General features: G+C 39.7%; 1 protein-coding gene across 1 annotated transcript; it reads left to right on the forward strand.

The window, feature by feature from the left end:
• Positions 1-2,125: 2,125 nt before the first annotated feature.
• dis3l2 (DIS3 like 3'-5' exoribonuclease 2) lies at positions 2,126-13,603 on the forward strand. Its single transcript, XM_082514219.1, has 21 exons — positions 2,126-2,233; positions 2,773-3,511; positions 3,600-3,730; positions 3,946-3,999; positions 4,104-4,205; positions 4,618-4,780; positions 5,469-5,533; positions 5,920-6,149; positions 6,232-6,405; positions 6,540-6,619; positions 7,548-7,660; positions 7,778-7,885; positions 7,984-8,217; positions 8,405-8,484; positions 8,668-8,851; positions 8,949-9,035; positions 9,146-9,293; positions 9,632-9,762; positions 11,146-11,250; positions 11,538-11,642; positions 11,841-13,603. Exons 2-21 carry the CDS (start codon positions 2,779-2,781, stop codon positions 11,940-11,942), a joined length of 3,129 nt encoding a protein of 1,042 aa, XP_082370345.1. The 5' UTR covers positions 2,126-2,233; positions 2,773-2,778; the 3' UTR covers positions 11,943-13,603.
• The last annotated feature ends 1,627 nt before the right edge of the window (positions 13,604-15,230 follow it).

The raw sequence follows: 15,230 nt of genomic DNA on the forward strand, positions 1-15,230 counted from the left end.
TCTATCAGTGCAGCAGAAGGTGAAACCTAATTAATTCATATCACACCATCAACACAATAGTGCACAGATTTCAGGCCAGATGTTTCCAGAAGCGTGTGTGAGAAATTGTGTGCATTGTGATGTTGTCAATAAAGCCTGCTATGGGTGAGGTTAAAAGCAACCAAGCTGTGCACAAATATCATTTTTGATGTAACCCCTGCTCTGCTAACGTCATTTAAATATGTCAGAGATACTCTGATCTCACACATCGCTCCAAAGTGATTCAGCTGCATCCAGGACTGAGGATGAAGCGTGTAGGGGTGCTGCAAAAATCAAGCTGAGAAATGACAGCCTCATTTACTTGTTACCCACAGACGTCTGAAAGCCTCATCCAACTGCACACACACACATACACACACACACCAGCTTGTGTTTTCTCAAAAAGATGCAGCCACATGCTCTCCTAGAGGAATTGTGCTGAGGGACATTGTATGTGCGTGCACTCAGAAAAAGCATTCATAAGTTGTCTTGTACTATGGAAGCAAAGCGAGTGCGAACAGACAAGTGTGAAAATCAGTTTGTCGGGAGAAAGAAGAGACTCTCCAGCCTTTAGTTTAGCTTACTTGGATCTGTGATCCAGTAAAATTACACACACTCACATGCACATAAACGTGCCTGACAATTTGGTTTACTTTTTGTTTTTTTCCTTGTCATCTTCATTACACAATCTAACTTGTTTACACAACTGTCACACAGATCCTGTTTGGTTGGGCAGTAAAGTTTTGTCTTTGCTGCCATCTGGAGGTGCAGCTTCATCCACGTTTTCTATTGAGAGAGCTGAACTCTCCCGCTTAGATTTCTTCTCCCAGAATTAACTGTTTAGCATTTCAGCCTGTTCGTATGACTGCAAATATCTAATCAGCCAATCACACAAGAGCAGCTCAGTGAATGACACACATGCAGACATGGTCAAGACAACCGGCTGAAGTTCAAATGTATCTCTCTGATCATTGAGTAAAAAAGAATTAGAAAGAAAACGCACATGTATTTTCATGTAAAGTACCAGATATGTAATCATATATGTGTTAGTGTGTGTGTGTAAAGAAAGAGGATGAGGAGCAGGTGAGCAATAAGTAAGACTTAAGGAGCTGGACAGCCCCAGGAACAAAGGTTGCCCTCCTACAGCGTGAGTAGTGAAGACAGCACCCATAAGGGAGCCACTTAAATACAGGCCACAGGGTACATGAGGGGTCTGCCATATAATCTGCTGCTCACACTGACTGGAGAGTCCAGTGGTTTTAGAGCAGGCCTTGACAGTGTTCTACAACTGATGCATGTAATAAAGACTGATGGGAGTGCAACCAACACATAAAGGAGAACCTTCTAATGCTCTCTATGAAGGAGGAGCAGAATATAGCGAGGGTGATTTGTTAAAAATAATTGAGCTTTCCCAGGAGATTCAGCCACTGCTGACTGCTTTGCTGTTGAATTTCAGTTATTTACCAAAGGCTGAGCCCTAATACTCGTACTCATCTACCAGCAGGTTCCCTCGTGAATCTAAATGACCACCTCAGCCAGTTCCCCCTATGTGTTAGAAAAGGTCCAGACCATCTGCCCGGTCTTTTTCACATTCAGCTCCAGGCCTGACTTACTCCACCAATCCAAAAGACAAATTAAAAAATAAAACTGGGCCTAAAGTTACAAGTTTTTATTTTTGGACTGTAGCTTTGACTCATGGGGATTACTTCTACATATGCTGAGCTTATTACTTAGCACAAAAATGGGACATTTTGTACACACCTTTTCCTCAGTATCATTCCATTTGCAGCAGACTCTTATAACTAAGTCTCAGTACTTGGCAGCCATTTTATTGAACTTGTCTGTTGCCTGTCTGAATTAGCATTCATTTCAGGGGACATAAACTGAGGTGCCTACATACAATCATCGATCACTGCTTTAAAATGAACTAATAAACAAATAATGTAACAGTTTACCTACTCTGCCCAAAAACAACGCTTTAAAAAAGCTTTCCCCTGAAGGTTATATTGCTACCACAATTTTTTTCTTTTTTCTTTCTTTTTTTTGCTGTTGTAAATTCCCCCGTAGACTCGCTAACAATGACCCAAATAGCAAAATTTCCCACAGCCCTCAAAGGCAGCGTGAGAATAACCTTTGATAACGAGCGCGGACGTGAACGTATCAATTAGCCTTTTGCTTTGGGAGACGTTACATTGATTTCGTCGTGGTGAAAGAGGTAATGTTTAAGATTTCCAGTTTGACACTCTTTATGTCCATGTCCCACTCGTTTGTCGTGATAACTGTCGTGGTCGGTCCCACTAAAAAGCGCTTAAACCGACACCTGCCGTTGGAAGTCGCGAGCTAGCTGATGCTAACCAGGCGGCGTCAACAACTGTTAGCTAGCGTGAGTCAACTGTTATGGGCTTGTTTAGGTTTGCTTAGGGCAGAGATTATCAACACGTAAATACCGAAGACAGTGGCAGAATACAGATGTTTCTAGCTTATTATGGTTAACTAACATTATTTGTTTAATTTCCAGCCGTGTCTCTGTTTGTAACACTGTTTATAGCGTATTAATATTAACGATAAAGTAACTGTATAAAGTTAATTCATTATATATGGACTCCAAAACAACTACCGAGTTGGGGAGTCTGTCGTTGTATAACAACCTCCTCTTTTAGTCACACTTTGAATTATACCGATGGTTGTTCTCTAATAAAAGCTGCGTTGTGAGCGTGTGTGTTGGCTTCAGTGTGTACTTTTCTTTATTTACAGGGACTGATGGATTCCCCTCGGAAGGCTAAGAAGGCTAACGTGAATCGAGAGCCAAAGCACAGCCAGAATCAGTCAAGCAGGCCTCCTCAGAAAGATGCCTATGCCAAGCTTCTTAGTCAGCACCGCAGCAGCAAGTTCAGTTTGTATCTAGAACAATATGCAAAGGATTCGTCCTCTCAGAGAGAAGACAACGGGCCAAGCCCACAGCTCAAAGCCCAAAGTGACAGGGTCAGCATACCAGCACGACAAAGGGACCAAGTGTTTAATGATTTCTCTGACTCAAGTGACTTCTCCCCTTCCTCTGTGAAAAGTAAAGGAGGAGAGAGTTCATTGTCTTTGTACATGGAGAAACTAAACACTCGCAATGTTCAGCAAGACTGCGAGAGGAGGCAAGGTGTGTTTGATGGGCAGCGGAGGGGGCAGAGAAGAGATACCGCCACAAGCCACGACGGAGACGTTGAGTCTGGGGAGGAGCTGGGTTCTTTAAAACCAAATGATGCAAAGAAACACCAGAAGCAACAGCGAAAAAACAAGGATTCGAACAGAGATGTCGTCTCAAAAGAGGCCGATCAGCCTGGTGGACGTCTTCAGTCTCCTAAGAAGTCAAAGAAAAAAAATCTGCCAAAGCACCCAGAAGATGAGAAGATTAGAGAAGGAACATCAAAGTGTGGAGTTGATGTTCAGATGTTAAGTCCCAAGCCTCCTCATGGTCGTGATAAAAACATAAAGCAGCCCAGAGGTGAGTTGTGGCTTACCATTGTAGGGATTGTACTTTATGATCATTTAAATTAATAGTGGGTTTAATTACAGAACTGTTTGTTTTTCAGCTTCAAATGCCAATTCTCCTGCTGACAAGGGTAAGAACAAAGGAGGCAGAGGATCAAAGAAGCAAGTGTTTGATGCTTACATGACCTCTGAGGAGGTTTCCCATGGTCTTAAAAGAGGAGAACTTATTCAGGTATAAGCATGAGTTGGAAGTTAATTTCTTTCAGTATTGATGATCTTACTCGGTAATAGTCAAGTGATACAGACAGAAGTTTCATCATTTTATTTTCAATTTTATAAATGCATTTTGATCAGGTTCCTAAATCAAACGCTCAGTGCAGAAATGACATTGTTGAAGCAGTGGTTATCTGAAAAAAATGGTTTGGTTATTTTTTTCTTTGTCTTTAGGGTCAGCTCAGAATAAACCCCAAGAAGTACAATGAAGCTTTCATTCCGTCTCCTGTAAGTTGGCGTGGCCTCCCATCAAACAGAATGAATTTGACACATCATGTTTTGCTGCCTCAGTGACCTTGTTTAATTCAAAATATTTCTTTTTCTGTTCACAGGATGATACACGGGATATATTCTTAGATGGAATTGTTGCTCGCAACCGAGCACTGAATGGAGACATAGTAGTTGTGCAAGTACTGCCTCGGGAGCAGTGGAAGGTAAACGAATAATATTTCTGGTGACGTATATGTGCAGAATTCAAGTTTTTTTTTTCTTATGAAACACTCAGATTTTAGGAGGTACATAAAAACTTTTGTTGATGCTTTTCAGCGAAAGTTTTTTGGTGGCAGACATAATTGAGAGAGAAGCATCTTTGAACAAAATGAAGTCAAGTATTGAATTGTTGTTCTACTGGTGTGGGCGGGGTCTGAATATGTACTGTCTTTATATGTTATATGTTTGCATTAACTCAGTTTTTAAAGGTATCCAATAACAGACTTTGTTTTATACACACTTGTACTAAGTTTTAATATTTTTTTATTTTGCATGTTTTTATTTATGGGTTGGGGGGGTTTTGGGGGGCGGGTTTGTCTGTTTGTTTGAGGGTTTTTTTTGTTTGTTTTTTGGAAGGTTGTGAGGTCAGATACTGACTGTGAGGGTGCCAGCGAGTCAGACACACCCACTGTGCAAACAGCTGCAAAGAAGACAAAGAGCACTCCCAGTTCTGCTGTTAGTGTGGAAGAGCAGTGCAGCGACCGGGATGAACAAAACAACAAATATCAGAATATATCAGGTAGTATAAATACACTGGTCACTGCAAATAATTATAATTAATAGCTGCTGTATCACACATTGCACTTATTCTGTTGCAAAGCAATTCAACTGTACACGTCATAAGTTCCACCTTATTTATACCAGGTTTGACTCAATTTGAGCTTCATTACATAGAAGATGGATAAACTGAGGTTATAAAGAGATGGACACGGTCACCAACAATACTCATGTAGGCTGAGGCAATTAAAACATGCTCGGGTTTCACTACAGTCTCCAAAAAAGCGCCGAAAAAATGCTCCCCCTGCCGTTACACCACCACCACCACCAGTAGCCTGAAGTGAGGGAAGGATGGAGCCATGCTTTCATGTTGACATAATTGCTAACATATCAGTAGATTTCCAGCAGCTTGTTGCATTCATGAACCAACCCTTCTCATTTGTCTGTATTTGCATTCATGCATGGAGTGGTTGCACATAACTTCTACAACACACCAACGCTTACCCTACATGACATTAGTAAGATTATTTATTACTTCAAAGGCAGGATCAAATGGAGCGTAGCATTCAAAAAGCAGAAAAACGAGACCTCGACGTGAAACCCAAGTTAGACCATTATTTATTGGTCTAAATTGAGTTTGTGTATAACAACAAAAGTCTGTAAAGTACAACTAATACCTGTTAATATTTCTCTTGATGTGATGGAATTAGGAGAACGTCTGGGAGAACCATCAACACCACGTTCCAATGGGGAGATACTCCAAAAGACAGCTAAAGTGAGTTTCCATCACATCTGTTGCATTGAATTTTTAAACTAACAATTTCTCTTCCTTTTCACAAACAAAACATTTAAAAGGGGAAAAAATCATCTTAATGCAGTTTTTTTTTTTTTTTTTTTTTTTTTTTCCTCCTGCTTGAGATAAAGCAATTACAGGGCTCTACAGGACTACGTTGTATGAGTTACAAGTTTCCACCAGAATTGTATCATTTGCCTAACTCGTGTAAATCTTTTCTAAAGCTACTCCAATCCTATGCTAAGTTACTGCAGTAACAATATTCTAAATGGGCCATAAGTTCTAGTTTTCCTTTAGCAGTGATTTGTCACTTCTCAAGTAAAGGACCGCTTTCAAAGCGATCGCTTCCCTTGCAATCTTTCTACTAGGTGGTTTACATTGTTGAAAAGAAACACTCAAGAGCTGCCACTGGCTTCCTGAAGCACTTGCCAGACAAGCCCTTTGCCTTGTTCTCCCCTGTGGACCACCGGGTGCCACGGATTAATGTTCCCCTTGCTGATTGCCCTGAAGATTTTAGTTCCCGTCCGGGTGACTACAAGAACACCTTGTTCATCTGTCGGATCACAGACTGGGCAGCGGACAGCAATTTTGCAGAGGGGTAAGTGCTATAGTCGAATAACCCGGGGAACTGTTAACTCTGGTTTGAGAACTCTGCTGACACACTAAATCTTTTCCTACAGTCGACTAGCCAAGTCACTGGGACAGGCTGGAGAAATTGAGCCGGAGACGGAAGGCATCTTGATAGAGTATGAGGTTGATTTTTCTGAGTTCTCAGACGAGGTGTTGGACTGTCTTCCCAAGAATCTGCCCTGGACCATCCCACCTGAAGAGATGAGAAAGAGAAGAGACCTGAGGTAAGACTTTAAAGCCCAAATACATTTGTCGTTTTTCTTTTTTCTTTTTTTCTTTCTGTATTTTATGCATCTGCATCTGTTTTTCTGTCAGCCTTTTGCTGATTATTTCATAATTCAATGTTTGTGATGTTTAGGAATGAGTGCATCTTCACAATTGACCCAGCAACTGCCAGAGATCTGGATGATGCCCTGTCCTGTAAACAGCTGCCAGATGGTAAATTGCTAATGCTCAGTGAGAGTGATGATGTCTGACAGGGGTGGATATAGCTCAGAAGGTAGAGCAGGTCATCTACTAATTGGAAGGTTGGTGGCTGCTCCAGTCTGCATGCCAAATATCTTTGGGCAAGATACTAAAACAGTTGCTCTGTGATGCATTCATTGGAGTATGAATGTTAAATAGAAAGCACTTTCATAGGAAAACCATAGAAAAAAGTGCTTGTGTGAATGAGGCAAGTTGTATAAATCGCTTTGAGTCCTCTAAGTAGAAAAGCGCTAAATAAGAAAAAAAACGATGGTCAGTGATTATCATTGGTCATAAGTATCCTATTCTACCCATAACCTGTACATAAAAGATGGATGTAGCTTCTGCCTCTGAAAAGGGAAGCCAATCCAGAAATGCCTTAAACCTGCATTCTTGCTAATGGCCACTAGGCGGCGGTTCCTTTGCTTCCAACCAGATTATTTTTATTTTTTTTAAATAAATAATTAAAAAAATAACTTTAATAGAAACTATTATTTTAGTAAATATGGTCCCCATTTAAATAAAGAAGGTGGATAAAGCAAGGTTTTATGGTGGGCCAAACTTCTGACTGAAGTTTGTCACTGGTATACAATGGGACTGTGTATTTCTGTGACCTTCCTTCTCACCTCCAACCAGTTACAGCAGATGACTTACACACCCTGAGCCTGGTACTTTAGGAGGTCTTCTCCTGTTAGAAGGGAGTTTTTCCAACTGTCAAGTGCTTGCTCATTGGAAATCTCTTTGATATTGTAAGATCTTTATTTTTACAGTATAGTACAACTTGACATAGGTGTTCTTTTGTGAACAAGCATTGTAATAATACATTGAATTGAAACCGTACAATAACTACGTGCACCTTCTATTATACAGTCTGTTGTCCTAATTTTTCTGTCTGTGGCAGGCAACTTTGAGGTGGGAGTTCACATTGCTGATGTGAGTTATTTTGTGGAGGAAGGAAACTCTTTGGATGTCATTGCCAGCCAGAGAGCAACTAGTGTCTACCTGGTTCAGAAGGTAAGTACTCCCCGAGGCTTTTTTCCCCGTGTCATTAATTCTCAGTTGTCAGGGGTTCATTTAAACTGTAACTTTTTTAAGTTCTCAGCCCTCAGTGTCTGTCTCGTCACTCTCCAGGTGATCCCCATGTTGCCTCGGTTGCTGTGTGAGGAGTTGTGCAGCTTGAACCCTCTCGTCGACCGACTCACTTTCTCCGTTATTTGGACGCTCACACCCGAGGGAAAGGTATATAAACTGATATAAATGCATCTGATGTTGTGTTGTTTTTTTTGTTATGTTTTTTTTCCATTGGCCCATCTGTTTGTTTCCGCCTTACTTGTCAGATTTTGAATGAGTGGTTTGGCCGCTCAATCATCCGCTCTTGTGTGAAGCTGAGTTACGACCATGCTCAGAGCATGATCGAGGCCCCTGAGAAGATGTTCTCTGCTGAGGAGCTGCCACCCGTGGACCCCATGCACCCTATTGATGAGGTCCACCAAGCAGTGCTCAACCTTCACACTATTGCCAAGAACCTCAGAGCTCAACGTTTCTTAGGAGGAGCGCTCAGACTCGATCAGGTTAGTGTTGGTTTGTTCTTTGGATTATGAGAGGAAATACTGTTGTCCTTACTGTTACGCTTAGTGGATGTTTGGAAAATATGTTTGTGTATATACAATGTTTTATTCTGGGCCAAAGGAACTGGCTTCAATCTTAAATTACTGCAGTTTCTTGTACTGAAGTGTATTTTATGTTTAATGGTTTCAGCTGAAGCTTTCTTTCACTCTGGACAAAGAGACAATGATGCCTCAAGGTTGTTATATTTACCAATACAGAGACAGTAACAAGTGAGTAAAAAGGACTTTTCTTTTTAATCAGTGCCTGAATAATCTGTCAGTAAATTTAATGACAGATGGGTTTTGTTGGGGTTTTGTTTTTTTGTCTCTGTGCTGTTTTAAAATCTCAGTCCTATCACAGTCTTTTCTCCTCCTTTGACTGTTAATCTCTCATTAATAAAACCTGTTCTCCAGGTTGGTGGAGGAGTTCATGCTGCTTGCTAACATTGCCACAGCCAACCACATTTACCGCAAATTCCCCGAGTTGGCCTTGCTCAGGCGCCACCCTCCACCCAAAGCCAAGATGATGGATGAGCTGCAAGAGTTGTGTGACCAGCTGGGAATCAAAATCGACCTGTCTTCTGCCGGATTATTACACGTCAGTACTCATAATGCATTGGTATCCAATTGCATTCAGGGTTTGAAGTTCGGTTGGAGTAAATTGAAAACCTTCTTTCTTCTTGTTTAACATGCAGAAGAGTCTCAATACTGCTTTTGGTGATGACGAGTACACAAGTGCCAGAAAAGAAGTCCTCACCCACATGTGCTCCAGACCAATGCAAGTTAGTACTCATAGTTAGTACTAGTATGATTTAGAGCAGTAAAAAAAAAAACCCTGTTTGTATTAGTTTTGTAGTGTTTATCTTTAACCTGGTTCATTTGTCTATCCCAGATGGCGTTGTACTTTTGTACAGGAGTCGTGAAGGAGGAGCAGAATTTTAAGCACTACGCCCTCAACGTTCCTCTCTACACACACTTCACATCACCCATCAGGCGCTATGCTGACATCATTGTGCACCGGCTGCTGGCTTCTTCACTAAGTCTGTCTCTTTTCCACAAAAGGCTCTTTCAGACAAATGACAGAATTTCTATTGTGTGACATTTCTGGTTGACAGTGAGGAGAAAGGCACAAAAGAGCCTCAAACATCGCTCTCAGTCAATGTATTGTTTGTTCTTTCCTTTTGGTTTTTTTACTAAATAAGTAAAATGTATTTATAAAGCACATTTAAACACCTTTCATTGATTAAAGTGCTGTAACAAAGCATGTATATCTCTATACACACGAGCATGTAATTGCACTGAGCGAGAAAATCAGTGTCACTTAAATTTGTGTCCATTAATTCTGATACTCATGTCTCCGCTGAATATTTGTATACAGAATGTGGGCCTCGAATCAGCCTGTCAACAGCGGAGGTAGAGAAACAAGCGTCACACTGTAACGACAAGAAGGCTTTGTCCAAGAAAGTCCAGGAGCTCAGCTCAGAGCTCTTCTTTGGAGTCTTTGTGAAGGTGAGTAACCAGATCACAACTCTATTGGTGTTTTTTCCAACTCTAATAAACACTGTATCAAGATTATAGGCGTAAACATCAGTTATGAAAAAAGAAATTCACAAAAGTGTTCAACAGTATACAACGGTCCCTCGCTATAATGGGGTTCACCTTTCGCGGCCTCGCTGTTTTTCAGATTTTTTTTTTTGGTGTGCAATTTTGCATGCTTGCTATGCTATCAGCTTGTCAAATTTACATAAATCTTCGATCGCTAGCAGTGTGACTCTGAAGTGCTGTACTGTATGTTTGTAAGTTTTCTCCCCGACAAACACAACAATGTAGATAAAATGTTATGCACCGTCAAAGGCAGAGGAAGATGCTAACCATCGCACAAAAAGTTGAACTTCTGGATATGCTAAAGGAAGGTAGAAATTACTGTATTTTTTTAAGATTATAAGACGCATTAAGTGAAATAAAACAGTCAGATAAGTCAAACTTTACTCAACTCATTCTTCTTGCTTTCTCCACTTCGGTACCATTGATTCATTAATGTTGAATTCTCTCGCAGCTGCCCTATTCCCATGTTCTGGACCTGAAAACAGGGTTTGATCTTTGGTTTCATTCTATAATACTGGACTTATTTTTATACGAAGGTTTGAACTACGAGAGTGTTTTAAAAAAGAAACGTGTGAAAATGTTTATGCCTGTCTAAGAAAAGTGTGTAAAGTGTGTCGTGGGGGGTTTTACAGCCTTAAAACATCTCTAATAACTGTAAAAACTAAAGCTGGCTACTTCGCAGATTTCACCTATCGCAGGTTATTTTTAGAACGCAACTCCCTCGATAAACGAGGGACCACAGCAAAATGAAATGATAAAGGGGCTTGCTTGGCTCAGGAAGTAGAGCTGGGTTGGTGGTTTGGTTCCTTGGACAAGATGCTGAATTCTGAGTTGTTCCCAGTGTGTTTATTGGAAAGTGAAGGTGTGTGAATATTGGCAAGCACTCAGAATAGAAAACAAGTGCTTGTATAAATGAGGCATGATGTATGAAGGCTAGAAACCAGCCCATTCACCATTACTGCTCAAATTCAAAAGGTCAAAGATAAGAACATCACAACACAGGAGCAGATTTAGAGCAGAGTTCATTACATATCTTTATATATCTGTCCTGGTGGAGGCAAGAAATGTTGTAGATTTTTAACATCTTAACAGGAAAAAAAAGTAGTAAACCATAACCCAAACCAGTGTTTATTTCCAAATGTTTGGGTTTTTTTTGTTTTTTTTTTTTAATTACCTGTCTTCAGCTAGATTCCTAAAATGTGAAACGAGTTGAGACTTATTTTCTTAAGGCTAGTTTCTTAGGCTAAAGATTCTTTGTATTTGCATCCACCACACATGTTTTTGCAGGAGTCTGGCCCACTGGACTCTGAGGCCATGGTGATGGGGGTGCTGGATCAGTCCTTTGATGTGCTGGTGCTCCGATATGGAGTTCAGAAACGCATCTATTGCAAGGTCAGCTCCAACAATGGGTTTTACAATGTGATTTTGTTTTTTGTTTTTCATCAAAGATACCAATTTATTCCCAAGTCTTAATTTTTTACTTTTTAGTAATTAAGAGATTATGCTTTTGACTGTATATAACTTTCAGTTCTTTGCAGTTCTTACCATGCCTTTGCTCAACACTCATATCTCACTCGGGAGAAAGAAATGAGACTGTCGTATGAGAGACAGAGCAAAACAGAACTGTCACTTTATTACTTTATTAGAAACAGCTGAGAACTGTTTGTTTCCAACTTTAGTCTATCACTGGCTTGGACGCATTCCGCCATCGTAAGGTGGGGAAGAAATCCGAGCTGACACTGCTGTGGACTGCAGAGTCCCTGGAGGATCCGCCCGTAGAGCAGGTGAGAGCCACAAACATGAGCCGGTGACTTTGTGTACTCAGGAGAATAAATGCCAAAGCACTGTTAAGCACCCCACATTTATTTGTTTTTGTAGACTAGTAGAGTAGTGTAACAAATTTTGGTTTGCATGATTACAAAATGTCTTTGAAGCCAGTTGACGGAGTGGAATGAATAAATCAGAATTTCTTGTCTGTTCAGGTCATTTCCGTCTTCACTTTAGTGGAGGTGCAGCTCAAGTCGGATGATGCGCCTCTGAAATACAGCGCAGTGCTCAAGAGACCCGAAGACAGCGCATCATAAACGTACAAACACTTGAATGGAAGTCAGGAACATTTTCTTCTGTTGGTTGCTAGGAATAACATTTTATAGAGTGTAACGTGGAAGCAATAATTCAGTCAGATCTGAGTCCGATTTTAATTTCAATCTTCTCCAGTTGTGGTTTTTTTTTTTTTTTTTTTTTTTTCCCCCCCATACTTTTGTAAACTTAATGCAAATACCTTGAATGTATGCATGTGGTCTATGTTATAGGATAACCTGTTGTCATACGGGACTTTGCTTACAGCTGTCCTGTGGCTCCGTTCCTTTGTGGAATCAATGGAAGAAGTTCAAAATCTATGGTAGACATACTACGTGGCTTTAAATCTGAATTAATTCAATATTATTTTTTGCAATTTAAGATTCCAAATTGAGCTCTGACTCAGGTCTGACGCTGAAAGAATCAAGGCAGCAGTGAGTTCTATTTTGCTGTTGATGGTTTGGTGTGACTATAACTGCTATACACATTCTAATATGAGAAATCTGATTTTTAACCATTTTTATTTGAATGTTGATGAGCGGCTTCCTGATGTTTGAGAAGAAACGAAGGTTTGTGTTTTGCTAGGCATTAGATTTACCACACCAGTGACTTGTGACCTGCTCTGGTTGTTTTAACTTGTTGCCACAGTGAAGCTTCACAGGTCAAATGCAGCTGTGATAGCAAGGTGTGACACCTTGATTAATTCATATTATCAGAACATGTACACTAATATTCACATGTAACAACAAAAAAAAGAAAAGCTGAGAAGTTTTCTTTGGATTCTTCTGATGTTGTGTAATGTCTCAGTCATTAAGTAAAGCTCACAGGACTTTTCTTTGCTCTACTTTGTGAAATAGGAGCAAACGTATTGCTCCAATCCAAAGAAAGTTCTTGTTGTTTTTGGACTGGAGCGATATGATTAGACTAAGCTTTTCTTTAGTCAGGCCAAAGCTTACCAACTCTTTGTTTTTACTGCAAAACACAGGGATGACCCACGTGTGAATTGCTGCTAAAGATGTTGACTGCCTCGAGGTCTTAATGAATTATATGTTTGCTCATGTGTGGTTGTGTTTTTATGCTGACATTTGATTTGGTCAGCACAAATGATTAATGTACCTCATTGATATTTAAGAATGTCAGCCTTCCTTTTATCCGCTCAATTTAATTTGATCGAACTGGGACTGAACTCTGGAGCAACTGCACATTTTTAAATGGAGTGTGGCCCCACTTTTTCTTTGACTCAGTCCTTGTGCCTCAATTTAGTTCTCACACCTGATTTTGATTGAACTGTGTGATTAGCTGCTGTATCTGCACACTTTCTCGTCTGTCAAATCCATTTTTTTTTTTTTTTTTTTTTTTGACAGATCTAACAGCTGTCTTTTTAAATAGAAGTGTTTAGTTTTACATGTACAGACAGTACTTTAATTTTAAATCCATGGGTACAAAGCCAGTACAAGCCACTGTGTTGAAGAAGTAAGATGTCTGACAAAGTTTCTTGTCACATTTAAATGAGGCAAACATTAAAATCCAGTTTATTTGGGTCTCTGGTTATATTGTCACATGTAACGTCTGGTCAGTATTCACTGTGCAGTGATGATATGCTCTGTACTTCCTCCAGTGCAATATATTTGATTGTGTTTAGGAAAATACAGACATGAACTCTAAACTGTGTTTTGTTGTCTGTAAATTACTTTTATCATGCCTGCTTTTTTTATTTTATTTAAATTAATGGTTGTAACTAAGGAAAGGAACTTCTAGTCAGACATTAATCAGCTGCTATTTTAGGGTCCATTAATATATCACCATTAGCACACAGGCACTGCCTGCTTCTGTTTAGTTTATACAGCAAACGACACAGATTTTTATTTTTTATTTTTTTATTTTTTATTTTTTAAATTGCCAAGGAGTGTCTTAATTTGTGATAAACGTACTGCAACAGCTCAAAGATAAGATTTTGTCCACTGTAGTTCACCACCATGCAACAATTGATTACCCTGCCTTCATAAACTACTGATAGTGTATAGCCCACACCCTTTCCTTGGGTTGAATATGGCCTTTATGAAACTGAGGGGGGTTGTGGGCTTTTTTGTTTGTTTGTTTTAACGTTTAAATGTGTTCCATGAGGTAAAATAGACAACATGCTCGTGGTAAGTGTAACATTTGTTCAAATTTGCATATTTCCCTTAAACACTGGAAAGAAAATGAAAGCTTGACTATCGGAGTGAGTTTCCGAGAGAAAAATCCTGTATTAGTGATGATAATTAGAGTAATAATAAATAAAAAATATAAAAACACTAAATGTGACAAAGGGTGACAGCGGGACAGTGCAGGATCTGTGAATAACTTGAAGGGGATCTAGGCAGGTATGGCAGGATGACATCTATATGATTTACTTTTATTTTACTCAGAAGAAACTTGGCTTGAAGGAAGGGGGCAGAGACCAAACATGAGAGAGAGAGAATGACCTGAGAGGGCCCAATAAAAAGTCAAGGATTATTTTGAATTATAGATCATGCAAAGCCGCTTTAGTGGAATCCGCTTCTATGTAAATATAGTCTGAAATCTTTATGATCGTTCCACGTTAACCTTTGTGTCCTGTTTGGATCACATTTGAGTTGTTTTGACACACAAGGTTTCCTCACTACTGCTTGGAAAGTGCTAGTAGTTTGTAGACTAGCTGGTAATGTTGATAATAAATGTGGGCTTTCTATCATTTAACAATGAAGACAGCGGCTAATGAGAGGGTTATACATGGGTGTCTATTAAATCCCAACACTTTTTCCTTTTAATAGAATTTATTTTAAATCCTTTCTTGTATGTTTTTATGTTTTAAACGGGGCATGAAATTGTGTGAAAATGGATGTTATTCACAGAAAAATGAGTGTTATAAATCCTAGAAAATCCACCCTGTATTCTCTCTGAAACTTAAATTAATCATCCATTCATTTATGTCAGACTATTTATACATTCTAAGAAATCTGTAGGTCAGATTTACGGGTCAGCACTGAGGGAGTGTCTGTGAAGGAGTTCTTGGCCAATACTGTGAAAGCATGAAGTATGAACAGTATGTAAAGGTTAAACACCTTCCTAACTCGTCACCACGAGGACAGAAAGAAAAACAAATATCAGGCTTAAATAGGTCTGAAAAATCTATTTCTCTTGATATTGTTGCTGGGCTCTTTTTCACACATGCACACTGCCATCTTTGACCTACAGCACCTCTACCTTTTGCCCCATAGCCTCAGGACCATAATGTCATTGCAGTAAATGCAAATAGTCTGCAAACAAAGTCA

The sequence above is a fragment of the Aulonocara stuartgranti genome (assembly GCF_965226115.1).
Source record: "Aulonocara stuartgranti genome assembly, chromosome: 18".
Classification (NCBI taxonomy): domain Eukaryota; kingdom Metazoa; phylum Chordata; class Actinopteri; order Cichliformes; family Cichlidae; genus Aulonocara; species Aulonocara stuartgranti.

Excerpts from the sequence above, each read along its gene's own strand:
- dis3l2 (XM_082514219.1), top strand. The coding sequence starts at position 2,779 with ATGGATTCCCCTCGGAAGGCTAAGAAGGCTAACGTGAATCGAGAGCCA. Across the intron at positions 3,731-3,945 it reads AAAGAGGAGAACTTATTCAG|GGTCAGCTCAGAATAAACCC; the intron begins GTATAAGCATGA and ends CTTTGTCTTTAG. Across the intron at positions 9,294-9,631 it reads GCTGCTGGCTTCTTCACTAA|AATGTGGGCCTCGAATCAGC; the intron begins GTCTGTCTCTTT and ends ATTTGTATACAG.